Source organism: Schistocerca gregaria, chromosome 7, assembly GCF_023897955.1.
Source record: "Schistocerca gregaria isolate iqSchGreg1 chromosome 7, iqSchGreg1.2, whole genome shotgun sequence".
Lineage (NCBI taxonomy): Eukaryota > Metazoa > Arthropoda > Insecta > Orthoptera > Acrididae > Schistocerca > Schistocerca gregaria.
The window spans coordinates 557,172,644-557,189,154 of NC_064926.1; the positions used below are offsets into that span (position 1 = coordinate 557,172,644).

The 16,511-nt window shown below is 42.6% G+C and overlaps 1 protein-coding gene across 1 annotated transcript in view; it reads left to right on the forward strand.

Annotated features, from left to right (window-relative positions):
• Window positions 1-16,511, forward strand: part of LOC126282475 (uncharacterized) — a 392,608-nt gene that overhangs the window by 45,493 nt on the left and 330,604 nt on the right. The window contains exon 2 of the mRNA XM_049982132.1: window positions 11,001-11,210. Coding sequence (XP_049838089.1) covers window positions 11,001-11,210 — 210 coding nt within the window. The remainder of the gene's footprint in view (window positions 1-11,000; window positions 11,211-16,511) is intronic.

The window sequence follows — 16,511 nt, forward strand, 5'->3', positions numbered from 1 at the left end:
GAAACTGGAAGAGCGGGCGTATGGGGTATAGTCTCAGTTGTGCGACTGGACTCGTGATTTCCTGTCAGGAAGGTCGCAGTTTGCAGTAATAGACGGCAAATCATCGAGTAAAACTGAAGTGATATCAGGTGATCCCCAGGGAAGCGTCCTGGGACCTCTGCTGTTACTGATCTATATAAATGACCTGCGTGACAATCTGAGCAGTTCTCTTAGGTTGTTCGCAGATGATGCTGTAATTTACCGTATAGTAAGGTCATCCGAAGACCAGTATCAGTTGCAAAGCGTTTTAGAAAAGATTGCTGTATGGTGTGGCAGGTGGCAGTTGATAATGAAAAGTGTGAGGTGATCCACACGAGTTCCAAAAGAAATCCGCTGGAATTCGATTACTCGATAAATAGTACAATTCTCAAGGCTGTCAATTCAACTAAGTACCTGGGTGTTAAAATTACGAACAACTTCACTTGGAAAGACCAAAGGTTGCGTTTCATTGGCAGGACACTTAGAAGATGCAACATGTCCACTAAAGAGACAGCTTACACTACACTCGTTCGTCCTCTGTTAGAATATTGCTGCGCGGTGTGGGATCCTTACCAGGTGGGATTGACGGAGGACATCGAAAGGGTGCAGAAAAGGGCAGCTCGTTTTGTATTATCACGTAACAGGGGAGATACCCGAGTTGGGATGGAAGTCATTAAAACAACGACGTTTTTCGTCGCAGCGAGATCTATTTACGAAATTTCAGTCACCAACTTTCTCTTCCGAATGCAAAAATATTTTGTTGAGCCCAACCTACATAGGTGGGAATGATAATCAAAATAAAATAAGAGAAATCAGAGCTCAAACAGAAAGTTTTAGATGTTCGTTTTTGCCGCGCGCTGTTCGGGAATGGAATGGTAGAGAGACAGTATGATTGTGGGTCGATGAACACTCTGCCAAGTACTTAAATGTGAAGTGCAGAATAGTCATGTAGATGTAGATGTAGATATCATCTTTCAGATGTCGTCTACAAGATTTCGTTTATGTCGCACAACTCCTTGGCGCTGAAAATTTTTTCCGTTAGTGTGCACTAAGAGCTCCAAACAAAATGCAGCTTCCTGTTGGCAAAGTTACTTAGAAAGTTAAAAGGAGCAGCTATAAATGCAACTGACGTTCAGAAAATATCTGACACTTTGCTACCGGTCGATTACAGTAACTGCTCGGCTGAATGTTAAACTGAAAATGACTCACGCGGCTACGGACACGCTGATGGACGTAGAACAGATGATTGCAGCTCAGGCTGAATTCTGGTCAGGGACTGTCGTGAGCGTACTGCTGCTGCTGCTATGAATAATAAACTATCCAACAGGGCGTTGGCTCCGGCTCTGTCTTCTCGAGCACGATGATACAGTCTCGCTGCTGCAAACTGAGGCACAGGAGCCCCCATTTGCTGCTGCAGTGGGGATCGCAGCCTACAGAGATGTGCTCAGCGCCAAGGCCCACATTTAAATCTCCGTCTTGGCAGTCAGAACTGAGCAGCCTGCTCTTTCGTTCCTGTCAAAACAACAAGACCATAAATGATTATTTCCAGCACTTCCTGTCCACCAATGATGTAACTGCTTCTTCATCAGAGATTACGTCAAGAAAGAACGTCACATAAGACTTGTCTAACCTCCCCTCTTCTCTCAAGTCTTCCCTCTGTATAACCGGCCTCATAAAGTCACATGTATTTTTACCAGTCGGCGTTTTCCGCGCCCAGGGAGTAGCCTCAGTCCTCAGGTCCTGGAAAAGTTAAGAAGAGTGCCGAGGCGACCCGCTAATTCTGTGACCTCTTCGTGTATTTTCTAAAGTTGGAGATGGTTGTCTCCTGGAGTCACTATCTGAACGCGTCAGGACGGCCTCCTCCTGCTCATGCATGGCTAGAGTGGAGATGGGCTATATGTGATATGTGATTTATTCATCTCATTGCGTACAATTTTCAAATCATTTGATTTGATGTACAGGAGACATGTCAAGGTTTACAAAAGAAACTTTTTTCACTTTTTTAAGAAAAATACAAAATTTTACATTATATTTTACATTTATAAGTTACAGCTACACATATAAATAAATAATACATGTAATACAATCCCAGTGTTCAGACTGTGAAGCTGTCCTCAGTGAATTCATCGACAGAATAACAACACTTTTCCACCAGGAGAAATATATTACTGACTTTTATTTTATTGAAAATTTGTAACCCCATATACTCTGGCGTTTGGGCATAAAGTTTTAAACGATGTGTTGGAAGTTTGAAGTTATCTCTGTGGAGAGTGCTGTAATTGTGGTCAAAACGGAAAGTGTCTAGTATATGTTGATTTTTATATAGGAACACCACCATGTGATATATGCAAAGTGTGGGGATAGATAGTATTTTTAAATTTTTTAATAGTGGTCAACAAGATTCCCTTTTTCTTTTTTTTGTAGAACGCACGCGTTTCTAATTACTTTCTTTTGTAATACTAGGAGCCTAGTGACATTTGCTGAATATCCCCAGAAGATTATGCCATAACGAATAACTGACTCAAAGTAGCAGTGATAAGCTACCTTTCTTGTATCCATGTTTGTGTCACTTGACAAAACACACATTGCAAATGCTAAGTTGTTCAGTTTATTTGCTAAGTAATCTACGTATACCTTCCAATTTAAATTTTTGTCGAGATTTAGGCCTAAGAACTTCACGTGGTTTGCTTCTATGATATCCCGATCATTGCAAGTTATCTTCATTTCACTCCTTTCTACTGATTCAGCTTCAAAGTGCATCATTTTGGTTTTAGTTAAAATTAGTTTTAGTCCATTTTGGTAGAACCAAGATTCAAGTTTTACTTAAGAATTTTTTGCTTTTTCTCGAATATTTTGAGATGCCTCATTTTCAATTAGAACTGATGTATCATCAGCAAATAAGACTGAATGAACATCAATAGGAAGTGGTAGGTCATTTACGTAAAAAAAGAAACAGATAGGGACCTAGTATCAAACCTTGTGGGACTCCTTGGTGAACTGTTTTCCAGTCTGATGAATAATTGGTTCCATTTTGAGTTAAAATTACTCTTTATTTCCAACCTGACAGCTAAGAGTTATAAAGACGGACAAAAGTTCTGACCGCTGGGTGGGCCCGCCCAGCCACACAACTTTCATGCAGACAACACACGCCCCCCTACGTGTGGCAAGGCCCAGCGCTGTTTTCGCAAATGTCCGAGTCGTCCCGTGTACCAGGCCCTGCTCTTTTTGCGATCCATCAACGCCTGTCCTGAGCCATCATGTATGCGGTTTCCAAACTCTTTCAGAGAAGCAAAGAACAGACCCATACCAGGTTAAACGGTAACCAAGACTAGACGCTATTTGAAGCCATCTCGCACAGTTACAAATATTCAAATGCCTCTGAGCACAATGGGACTTAACATCTGAGGTCATCAGTCCCCTAGAACTCAGAACTACTTAAACCTAACTAACCTAAGAATATCACACACATCCATGCCCGAGACAGGATTCGAACCTGCGACCGTAGCTGTCACGTGGTTCCAGACTGAAGCGCCTAGAACCGCTCGGCCACAGCGGACGGCCTCACACAGTTACAGCAGCTTTTTTTTCCTAGATCCTGCCACCTCACTACTCTCTAGTTGATATTTATCATCATATTACGTATAAGGAGACCAAACGAATGGCTTGGTCTCTTTCGGTCTCGTATATTCGCAAAACTTGTCTGGTTATTCCAGCAACTGATGAAAGAATGTATAGTACGCACCGTGTTCTTTTAGAGACAGTTAAGGCTCAGTGACATGCAGTCAACGTCTTTTTAATAGCAACATTCGGAATGCAGCATTCGTCCACAAGCACTGATGTGTCGCGGCTTTCATCCCGCCCAAGGAAGTTGATACAAAAGATTCTAGCCTAACGTAATCTATCTCCTTTGATACTGCCAATAACCAAGACCACCTACAATACATTTATTGTAGGTGGTCTTGCAATAACCGACAAAGGAGATCGGAAGCTTTGTGACCAAGCTCTCGGCCGATGTTATCGGGACCTCAGGAGACATGTCTGCCAACCGTCGCCGGTGCCACTGTGAACACGGCCTTAACCCTCTATTGCATGGCATTGTCATTCCGCAGCGAACCGTAAATTACGTATAACGTCAAGCCGTCTGGTAACACACAGTCTGGCTGCGTCGAGCTAGACTGTGTTTAGCATTATGTGTTGGCAGAAACGGTTCAGAATCGATCATCTTTGCTGAAAGTTGAGTATGCGAAAACAGCTGAATGTGCGAATTTCTTCTTCCACTTACATCACGTCTAGTTAGGTTTTCAAGGTATGTAAAGTGATGCTTAATGATAACATACATTATTTTCCGTGTCTCTGTAACTAAGCGATTAATAATTAATCATATTTTAGGCTTGTTTCCGTATAGCAAAAAACTTAAAACATAGAAGAAATCAAACTTAAATTAAAATTCCTGTGTTTATCCAGCCTGATACGGAATATATTGTGTATGCCAGACCCTACCGTCAGAAATTTTTTTTAACTGAAACTGGTTTCCCTAAGCAAAAGTCATGCAATAGCGGGATGAGGACCTCGTACACGATGAAACAATTTGACAAACTTTAATATGTCTGCCTAAATATATCATCGTGTACGCCACTGTTTGAAGAGTTTGTCAAATGTAAAGCGTACTTTACGTGGTTGGGAGAAATTTTGACTGACGAAAACTTTTAGAAGATGGTGGTCAGTGTTTGTGTTGATGTTTCGCTGTGAAAAAGCGTTTTATTATTCTTTATCTCCCTGCATCGTCAGTTTCCACAGCTATGGAAATTATGATCAAGAATAAAAGCAAAATAGCACTGACAGCTATCAAATTATAGAGCCGTCGCATCTTTCCCATCCATACATTAGGCAGGAAGAGATTATGAAGAAAATGAGTATTGTATGCAGAACATACAAGCAAGAGTGCAATAAAATAAACTAACCGAAGTTATCCGGCGCTTCTACGTATGATGTAAGCTATATGTTTCCACATTGTTGTCGAATCTGCTGATATTCTCACACAAGAAATACTGACTGTGAGAAATTGACAGTTCAGTCCACGAAAAAAGGGGTTTCTGCATCCTGAGGATAAAAATATCATAATCAGGATATAGCTCGGGATCTACTAACTGAAAGCGCATCTTAATAGGAACCCACAACCAGGCAAATTTTTTTTCGGAGGTTTTAGGAGTAAATTATAACCTCAAAAAAAGTAATTCGTTCACGAAGTATGGCGTATATTATGCTTATAGTTAATATAGCGAAATTTTTTTAGATTGTAGGAGGGCATAGCTGTCTGAGAATTATTATTATTACATTTGTTTTTATGACAGTAGGGTGGTGTTTTCATTGCTTTAAAGTTTGTTTGCAAGTAGTGGTACACCAGATACTATACTATCATTCCTTTTTGCTATCAGTTGGTCTTGTTTTATCATGTAGTTTGAATCATTGTAAGGATTCTGGTTCATCTTTAAATGTCATTATATGAAAGAGATAACTTCGTCTTTTACGCCAGTAAATACATGTCGTCATTTCAGACAGTACAGAGAACATTGTCATTCAAGTTACGAACGTTAATCTTTACTTAATGATGTAATTTACTGATACAATTTCTGACGAGGTTCGTAGTTTGGTTACCGTGTTGAGTACAAAGTGCAGGGATCTATACCATAGGAAAAGAATTCCACTCTTCATATCATGTATTCGTAAAACCTTCCTGGTTATTCCAGTAACTGAGGAAAGAGTGAACAGTATTCGCTGTGTTCTCGTCGAGACAGATATAGCTCATTCACTTGTATTCTGTGTCTTTGTAATAGCAAAAGTTGTAATGCAGCACTCGCTTTCAAGCATGGCATCCGCTCTACCCAAGAAGGTTAAAATAGATGCCAACAGCCTTGAGACAAAAGATTTTAATCTAAAGTAAATTCCTTGATACTGCCAAAAGGTGAGGGATGAGAACGGATCCACTGTGAGCAAGCTGTCGCCTCATGTTAACGAGCAGCTTGTACCGGTTATCCGTGCAGTCCGTTGTCAGTACCATTCTAAACACAGCCTATTTGTTCCGTGGCAATGTTAGATCGAATGTTCGGCAGCCGAATATCCTGCTATCTGGCATATAGGACGGCCGGACATGCGGTATCCGGTCAAACAGGTATCCGTTTCATCTCTATAGTCTGATTCACGAAATATGGCCGTTCGCGCAGGTCGAGCCATAGACAGGGACTGCCGGTTCCAGGCAACAGTGCGTTATGCGCCTGCACGTGCCTTGTGCTTGAGGAAAGCTTGTATCCTGCAAACTATGCCCTCGCTGCTTGAGTAGAATTCGTCGCTTACCAATACCATAAGCGCTCACAACTCGCAACAAATATACACATCAAAAAATGTTTTGCGTCACCCCGGTCCCCAGAACTCCTGAAGATAGACGTTACTGTGGATATTGTATCACAGACGCAGTCCCTTTGACTGGTCAGGGATGTCACTAAACCCACAAGTTCTAGGGGAGTGATGACCTCCGATGTTAAGTCCCATAGTGCTCAGAGCCATTTGAACCACTAAACACACCCAAAGATATAAACAACTATACATGAGCAGCGCCTATTAGAATAGGGGGTCCGACAGCCGATCAGTTCCTGTCATTCCACCAGGAAGGAGGTACACGGCTCGTGTTATCTGTAGTTTAACCGTGCCTAGACGCTCAATACCGCAGGTCGACCGAGTCCGCATTGTTACTTTGTCCCAGGAACGGCTCTCAACAAGAGAAGTGTCCAGGCGTCTAGGTGTGAACCACAGCAATGTTGTTCGGACATGGAGGAGATACTTAGGGACAGAAACTGTCGATGACATGCCTCGCTCATTCCGCCCAAGGGTTACTACTGCAGTGGATGACCGCTACCTACGGATTATGGCTCGGCGGAACCCTGACAGCAATGCCACCATGTTGAATAATGCTTTTCGTGCAGCCACAGGACGTCGTGTTAAGACTCAAACAGTGCGCAATAGGCGGCATGATGCATAATTTCACTCCCGACGTCCATGGCGAGGTCCATCTTTGCAACCACGACACCATGCAGCACGGTACAAATGGGCCCAGCAAAATGCCGAATGGACCGCTCAGGATTAGCATCACGTTCTCTTCATCGATGCCTTCATCCAGACAATCGTCGGAGACGTGTTTGGAGGCAACCCGGTCAGGCTGAACGCCTTAGACACACTGTCCAGCGAATGCAGCAAGATGGAGGTTCCACGCTGGACCAAAGTGCCTTGATGAACTTGTGGATAGTATGCCACGACGAATACAGGTATGCATCAATGCAAGAGGATGTGTTACTGGGTATTAGAGGTACCGGTGTGTACAGCAATCTGGACCACCACCTCTGAAGGTCTCGCTGTATGGTGGTACAACACCCAGTGTGATTTTTATGAGCAATAAAAAGGGCGGAAATGATGTTTATGTTGATCTCTATTCCAATTTTCTGTACAGGTTCCGGAACTCTCGGAACCGAGGTGATGCAAAACTTTTTTGACGTATGTATAATAACAATTCACTGAATAGCTCGCTGTGAAAATGTTTCCATTGGCTGTAACATTCACAGAAGTGCGCCCAGGCACTAATGAACGCTCATTGGCTGTCGAAGAATGCGTGACGCAGTTGCGCAGAACAAACCTAAACTCGACTGCCATAGGTCCTGACTGACTATAGTATGTATGTAGATATGGATGAGGAAGGAGCTCAGTGGTATATGATTAGCTGGCGACGTCACTGTCTGCCGTTTCTGTGCATTCGCTGTCTTCAGCTTCCTCAGAATCGCAAAATTTGTTGATCATTGACATCTCTTACCCCCTTGCGTCGTGTTCGGCTGCTGATTTACACGCTGGCACGGGGTCTGCGTGCATCACGAGTGATTGATTTTGACCGGGAAGTCGCTCGCGTAAAACCCTCTTAAGGGAACCCGGAACCAAAAAATGATAAAATTTTGGGTTTTCAGTTTATTGTGAAATAAAATACTACAGATCTCAACTCCAAGTATTGAAAATATTATTTTGAATAATGTGCTGTAGAGGGCATGTCGCGACATTGAATTTCCATGGATACATGTTCACTGAAAACATCGTTTTTCAAAACTTCCGGTCTTTCCAAAGACTTTATATTATGTTGGCAACACGATTTGGTGGGCAATTGTTTTGTCTGCGTATTGTAGTGTTTGGATACTGTTGTTTACATTGAGCATTTGGTGGTTATTGCACGATTTGTGTTGTATTTCTATTGCGTAATTGGAACTCATCAAATATGCCTCGATTTAGTGACAGAGTTTACAAGAGGAAGAAGCCTCCTCCGAGGTACACTAGTGGAACTGTGACAATTTCTCCGACCTTGGGAAATGATTCTGAAAATAGGGAGGTTATTCATGAAGTGAAATCTACTCCTGTCTCTAGCACAAGCAACAAGTTGCATGGATCAACTGAAAAATAGTGCAGTTTATTGGCGAAGTGTAGTGCGGATAATGTGAAAGAAATAATTAACATTTCATTGCTCTCAAAGGTGATTGAGAGTTCAGTACTGTGTAAGGAATGTTCCAAATTGAGTATGTCAGTAAATGTCAAGCGACGCATAGGACTTGCAGCAGAAATCTGTCTCCATTGTACTGGTTGTCACTACAGTGTTTCATTTTGGAACTCAGAATATGTCGAAATAGGCCCAGGTGAAACTGATAGTGAGAAAAGCAAGTACTATGGTTTAAATATTAGATGTGTTTATGCTCTAAGGTGAAAAAAATGGTTCAAATGGCTCTGAGCACTATGGAACTTAACATCTGTGGTCATCAGTCCCCTAGAACTTAGAACTAATTAAACCTAACTAACCTAAGGACATCACACACATCCATGCCCTGGGCAGGATTCGAACCTGCGACCGTAGCAGTCGCGCGGTTCCGGACTGAGCTCTAAAGTCAATCGGTAAGGGATACTCTGCTGGTCTAAAGTTTTGTGGTGTAATGAGTCTACCACCACCACCAACGAAATTCTCAAAATATGACTCGGTTGTTGGATCCTGTGTTGAAGATATTGCCCAGGAATCCACGAAAGAAGCAGTGGAGGAGGCTGTGGCGGTGAATGAAGAAATTCCAGATGTTCAGAATCCTCGGGACCTGACTGTCCCACTAGATGGTACGTGGGAGAGGCGCGGGCACACTTCACATAATGGGGTAATAACGGGGACAAGTGCTGATACTACAAAAGTTATAGATGTTGTAATTAAATCCAAGCACTGTAGGTGTCCTAAAAGAGCGAAGGATGAGCATGCAGAAAACTGTCGAAGGAATTACAGTGGGTCTAGTGTGGCCGTGGAAGTTTCCGATGTGAAAGACATTTTCAGTCGCTCTCTTCTGTGCTACAAGGTCAGATACCTACAGTTCCTGGGTGATGGTGATTCGAAGTCATTTGCTGCTGTATCTGAGCTGAAACCTTATGGAAATGATGTTACCATTACTAAACAGCAGTGCATAGGACACGTTCAGAAACGTATGGGAACAAGGCTGCGTCGACTGAAGACCACAACGAAAGGCCAAGTACTCAGTGATGGAAAACCTTTGGGTGGAGCTAAAAGATTGACAGACGAGGTTATCAACAGATTGCATAGAGACTATGGACTGGCATTGAGACAAAATATTCACAGTGTTGAAGCAATGGAAAAGCCTGTAATGGCACTTTATTACCACACCTTATCGACTGACGGGGAACCACTACATGACTATGCCCACAGGGACCCAATTCCTGGTGCAAGTACAACAAATATCAGGGATCTGAACGTGTATACAAGCATCGTCATAGTCTACTTGAAACTGTCATGAAGGCTATAAATACAATTTTCAGAGATCTTTCTGCAACTGAACTTTTGAAGAAATGTCTCCATGCACGTACACAAAATCAAAATGAGAGTGTGAATAATGTAATTTGGACCAGAATCCCAAAAAAATGTGTTTGTGGAAATTCATACTCTTCATTTTGGAGTATATGATGCCATTGCTACGTACAACGAAGGTAACATTATAAAGTGCAATGTGCTGCAGAAGTTGGATGTGATGCCCGGAAAGCACATGGTGAGTGCAATGATGTCGATAGACAATGAGAGGAAACGGGATGGCCGGTGTGGCCGTGCGGTTCTAATCGCTTCAGTTTGGAACCGTGTGACCGCTACGTTCGCAGGTTCGAATCCTGCGTCGGGCATGGATGTGTGTGATGTCCGTAGGTTAGTTAGGTTTAAGTAGTTCTAAGTTGTAGGGGACTGGTGACCACAGATGTTAAGTTGCGTAGTGCTCAGAGCCATTTGAACCATTTCAAACGGGATGCTGAAAGGAAAGAAAAGGAGTGTGAGAGGCAAGCCAGACAAAGAATGAAAGGTGTGAAAAGAAGGCTAGATGGGGAGATGTCTAATGACAGTGAAAACCCCTCTTATGGTGCTGGATTGCACTAAAACGTTAGTGAAACTTTGAAACTCGTTTTCCACAAGTTCACTTTTTTGCCATATAAGGAACATTTTCTGCTAAACTATTAGAGATAAAGACTTAAAATTTTCAAAGAATGTAAACAGTGCCAATATACACCTTGTATCATAGCCTTTTTTTGATGTATAATTGATAACAGATTTTATTTCAAAGATACTATGCCAAAAAATTTGTCAATTATTTTCAGTAGCAAAATAATTAATATCTACCCAAAAAACACCAATAAATTAAAATCCATATGGTACATGGTATTAAATATATGTAATATTATACTGTAAGAGTTTCATCATTTTGGTGTTAATAGTTCATAAGAAAATGTTCCTTACATTTCACATCGGAGGTATAGGACGTTCCGGGTCCCCTTAAAGGTAGCAGTTGCCAGTGGCGAGCACGTGTCGTGGAGTGTTGTCGGAACGCGTGTAAAGTTTGGCTGAGAGGCAGTAGCCAATGGGGTGTGGCCGGCAGCGCAGGAGGGGGCGTGGTGGGGGGAGGGCGGCGCGCCTGACAGGCAGGCAGTGCCGCTCCGACAGCGCGCGCGAGAGGACGCGGGCGCTGTGCTGTGTGCTGCGTGTCGTGTGCAAAGTGTCTGCCGACGGCAGCGCGCCGGCCGCGCGCCCGCTGCCATGGCAACGGAGCTGCTGCTGCTCGCCTCCGTCCTCGCCGCTGCAGCGTCGGGTAAGCGTGGTCGGCTACAGTGTCTGCGGCCTGATAACATTACTTGAACTGTGTCACTGCTAAAAGTAGCCTATTTCACGGTTATACTTGTTGTAATGATGCGTTCTATCGTGTGCGTTAAATTGCCACTCTAGCTTGTACAGGTGTGTGTATGTAGTTAATGTACGTGATACATTGAAGATACACTTAACAATCGACTGAAGTAATTGAAATCTAGATTAATAAGGATGTTTAATTGTAACGTCTTGTGCTTCTGCACTGACAAAATTTATCTCGTAACTACACGAAATTTTTCTCGTTTATTATCCAAGGACCAGCATCAAAACAGATATAGGGATTAGTGAACACAGGGTTGTCGTATCGAGATTGAATATTGTAATTCCCAAATCCCCGAAAAATAAGCGAAAAATATACCTGTTCAAAAAAGCATATAAAAATTCACTCGACGCCTTCCTCAGAGACAATCTCCACTCATTCCAAAGTAATAATGTAAGTCTAGACCAGATGTGGCTTAAATTCAAAGAAATAGTATCGGCAGCAATTGAGAGGTTTATACCAAATAAACTAACAAACGACGGAGCTTGGTACACAAAATAGGTTAGAAGACTGTTGCAGAAACAACGAAACGAACATGCCAAATTTAAACAGACGCAAAATCCCCAAGACTGGTGATCCTTTACAGAAGCTCCAAACTTAGCGCGGTGTTCAATGCGAGACGCCTATAACAGTTTCCACAACGAAACTTTGTCTCGAAACCTGGCAGAAAATCCAAAAAGATTCTGGTCGAATGTGAGGTATGTTAGCGGCAAGAAACAATCAATACCTTCTCTGCGCGATAACAATGGATAACAAGGCCTAATGTATCTGTACTATATTGTCAAAGCTTCGATGAACACAAGCACTAATCGCGATGTCTTCGCCAAAACTGCGTGCTATAATGTACTGAAATAAAATTACGACTTGCCAATAACAGTACAACTGCAGTTTTGGAACGCGTCGATCTCGTAGTGTAGAAGTAGCCACCGAAGATCTACGGTCGTCTGTGAATTTACTGTTCATAAATAGGGAATTGTATAGAATCCTCGGATACGGTGCTATTGAGTTCGCATTTGATTATATGGTGCGTAGCCGTAAAGCAGATTTCTCTTAATTACAGGAAAACACTTTCCGAACTTCCTTGACCGTGCTTGCAGATTCACCAGCAAATGTCACGACCAAATGGCCGAAGGTTCTTGTATAGAAACTTAGCACAAATTCACTTTTCATAATCTTCTGGAAATAATTTAAACTGATAGAATTATCGTTTAACATATCAGCAAAAATGCGAAAATTAACACGAATGGCTTCTTTATATCTTTCTATGCTAGTCAGATAACTCAGTTCCAATCTGTTTTACAAATGGCATCCAACCATAGACAGTTATTAGCCCCAGTATCATATATATATATATATATATATATATATATATATATATATATATATATATATATATGCAGGCTCGCGTCTCTTATAACAAGAGTACCCACTGATCGCTAATTTTAGTCCTAAGTGGTCCGCTCACATCGGAGCAACTATGTGTCATAGAGTAAACGCATTTCTCTCGCAAGCGAAATGTGCCAACTTGCTGTATTTTATTAGTTTTCAATTGAACGCCGAATCGTTAGTTGATCAGTTTAGCATTTAAACAGCAAAGTAGCACAGCCTGGGACTGACACCCGTTAAGAAGCGAATGTTCCCGAATGTCCCACGATCCGTTTCGAACGTTACATATAGCGAACTAGCAGAGACCAGGGCTGGGATCTATAATGAAAGTGACTATTCTTTAATGTCTAATCAAATTCGTAATTCCCTGATGTATAGTCAATGCTTCCCTCCTTACTGTCTAATTCTGCCATAAATTTATATTTTCCCCGATTCGATTCAGAACCTGCTCATTAGCTACTCGAGATCCACATCTGCGTTACTACTCTGCAATTCATATTTTAGCGTGTGGCTTGGGGTTCATCGAATCACCGTCAGACTATTTCTCCATCGTTCCACTCTGGAAAAGCATGCGGGAAAGTCGAACGCTTACTTTTTCCGTGCTAGTTCTGATTTCTCTAAACACGCCTTGTGCAGCAAATCCTTCGTCTCCCTCCACAGCCTTCACCCTTCATACCTCCAACCATTACGAACGTGACTATTTCTTAATGTCTCAGGATCTGCCTATTCAACGTGTCCTACCTTTTAGTCAAACTATGCCTTGTGTCTCTTTCTCCCGATTCGGTTCAGAACGTAATCATTAGATACCCGAGATCCACATATACATGACTACTCTGCAATTCACATTTAAGTGCGTGGATGGGGGTACATCGAACCACCGTCAGACCATTTGTCTATCGTTCCACTCTGGAAGAGCACGCGGAAAAATGGAACACTTAATCTTTCCGTGCAATTTCTGATTTCTCATATTTTATTAAGATGTCAGTGTTCCCTATGTATGTAGACGCCAAACAAATATTTTCACATCCGGGGATGAAATTTCGTGAAAAGATCTTGCCACAGAGGGAAACTCCTTTACTCTAATTACTGCCACCCCAATTCGCTCACGATATCCGTGACACTCTCTCCCTTACTTCCCGACAATACAAAACGAGTTGCCTTTCTTTTAACTTTTCCGATGTCCTCCGTCAGTGCTATCCGTTAAGGAGCTCATACAAAGCAGCAATGCTCCTGATGGTGAAGGACAAGCGTTACGTAGGCAGACTCTTTAGTAGATCTGTTGCGTCTTGTAAGTGTTCTGCCAATAAAACGCAGTTTTTTGTTCTCCTTCCTCACAACATTACCTATACGATAGTTTCCAGTTATGTTGTTTGTAAACTAGGTATTTAGCAGAACATTACAGCCCTTACGTTTGTGTGATATATCGTGTAACCAAGATTTAACGTATGACCTTACACCTTTTATTGTTTAGAGTTAACAGCCATTTTTATTAAATCCTTTTACAAATGGTTTTGATTTTCTGGTGATTCATAAAACGGTAAATGACAGCATCATCTGCAAACAGTCTAGGAAGGCTATAATACCTCGTTACCGAACGCCAAACATCATTTCTGTTTTACTCGATGACCTTGTCAGCTACTATGATGTATGGCCTTCCTCACATGACGACACGAATCCATTCGCACTACTGAGACAGTAGTCTTTGACACGCAACTCGATTAGAAGCTGCTTGTGAGGAACGCTGACATAAGCCTTCCGGGAATCTAGAAATATGGAACATTCAACTAATCTACAGCATTTCCCTTTGACGTCCCGAAAGATTGTTCTCTCCTTGCGTGTAATCTCTGTGGAACACGTTCACTCTCCATAGCAATATTTTCACGAAAGTTTGTAAAACCTTAAATTATTCTCTTTGGTAACACATTTTTTTTCAGGAAATGTTTCTTATCTCTTTACTTCCTCTGTCGTATACTATTTTCTTGCCCAAATAAAAAAGAAACTATTCATCTACTGTTATCGCCGGCCGTTGTGACCGAGCGGTTCTATGCGCTTCAGTCTGGAACCGCGCGACCTCTACGGTTGCAGGTTCGAATCCTGCCTCGGGCATGGATGTGTGTGATGTCCTTAGATTAGTTAGGTTTAAGTAGTTCTAAGTTCTAGGGGACTGATGACCTCAGATGTTAAGTCCCATAGTGCTCAGAGCCACTTTTTGAACTACTTTCATCGCATCGTTTTCTCATCTGGTTTCCTCTATCGACAAACTTTCAAGCGAAGATAAGCGTAGTTTGCTGAGGAGTTTGATAATAACGACCTCTACTAAACAATTCGATGTAATATATTTAGGGCGTTTGCAGTTTTGCTAATGGTTCAAATGGCTCTGAGCACTATGGGACTCAACTGCTGTGGTCATTAGTCCCCTAGAACGTAGAACTACTTAAACCTAACTAACCTAAGGACATCACACATATCCATGCCCGAGGCAGGATTCGAACCTGCGACCGTAGCAGTCGCACGGTTCCGGACTGCGCGCCTAGAATCACTTTGAACAGTGGACGTTACATTTCAGGTGTGTTACGACCCGTGGCTCTACCCCTCATTCGATCCCTGCGAAACCCTATATTTCAGCAGGATAATGCACGACCGCATGTTGCAGGTCCTGTACGGGCATTTCTGGATACAGAAAATGTTCGACTGCTGCCCTGGCCAGCACACTCTCCAGATCTCTCACCAATTGAAAACGTCTGGTCAATGGTGGTCGAGCAACTGGCTCGTCACAATAAGCCAGTCACTACTCTTGATGAACTGTGGTATCGTTTTGAAGCTGCATGGGGAGGTGTAACTGTACACGTCATCCAAGCTCTGTTTGACTCAATGGCCCGGCGTATCAAGGCCGTTATTACGGTCAGAGGTGGTTGTTCTGGGTACTGATTTCTCAGGATGTATGCACCCAAATTGCGTGAAAATGTAATCACATGTCAGTTCTAGTATAATATATTTGTCCAATGAATACTCGTTTATCATCTGCATTTCTTAATGGTGCAGCAATTTTGATGGCCTGTAGTGTAGTTGATGCTATTAAGTTGCCTTATTTCCAACCAGCAACTGTACATAACTTACAAATGTGTCATATAGACAAACAGGATTAGGTAGCAACTATGGCAAAGCTAGGTGGTGACACAGGTGACCAACACCTTACAATGATTCGCTGATAAAAGTTCTACATTACTTAACTAGAGTATGAAGACTGGCAATACAAATCAATGTTCACTTTCAATGGCACCCCAGAATTTTGAGAAAAATTGGACGATTGTTCAAGACTAAGTGCTTCACAAATTGAGCAACTCAGTAACGCTTTGGTGCACCTCTGACCATTACGCAAGCAATTATTCACCTTTGTACTGACTGATAAAGTTGTTGGAGATTTGCCTGACGGATATCGTGCCCAATTCTGCTGATATGGCACGTTAGAGCGTCAAAATCCCGAGCTGACAGGAGGGTTTTGCCCATAATGCTCCGAAAGTCCTCAATTTGGAAGAGATCCGACGACCTTTCTGGTGAAGGTAGGGTTTGGCAGGCACGAAGACAAGCAGTGGGAACACTCGCCCCGTGGGGGGCGGGCATTATCTTGCTGCGATGTAAGCGGTGTGCAGACATTTGCCACACCGGACATTTGCCACGCCAGACATGTGCCACGTTTTCACCTGCTGCGAAGGGTTGGGTCCCTTGTCTCCCCCCCCCCCCCCCCCCCTCCTCCACCACATCGCTTACTGAGTCTTTCCGCTGATTTACTTAACATAGAACCAGAATCTCTTTGGATTT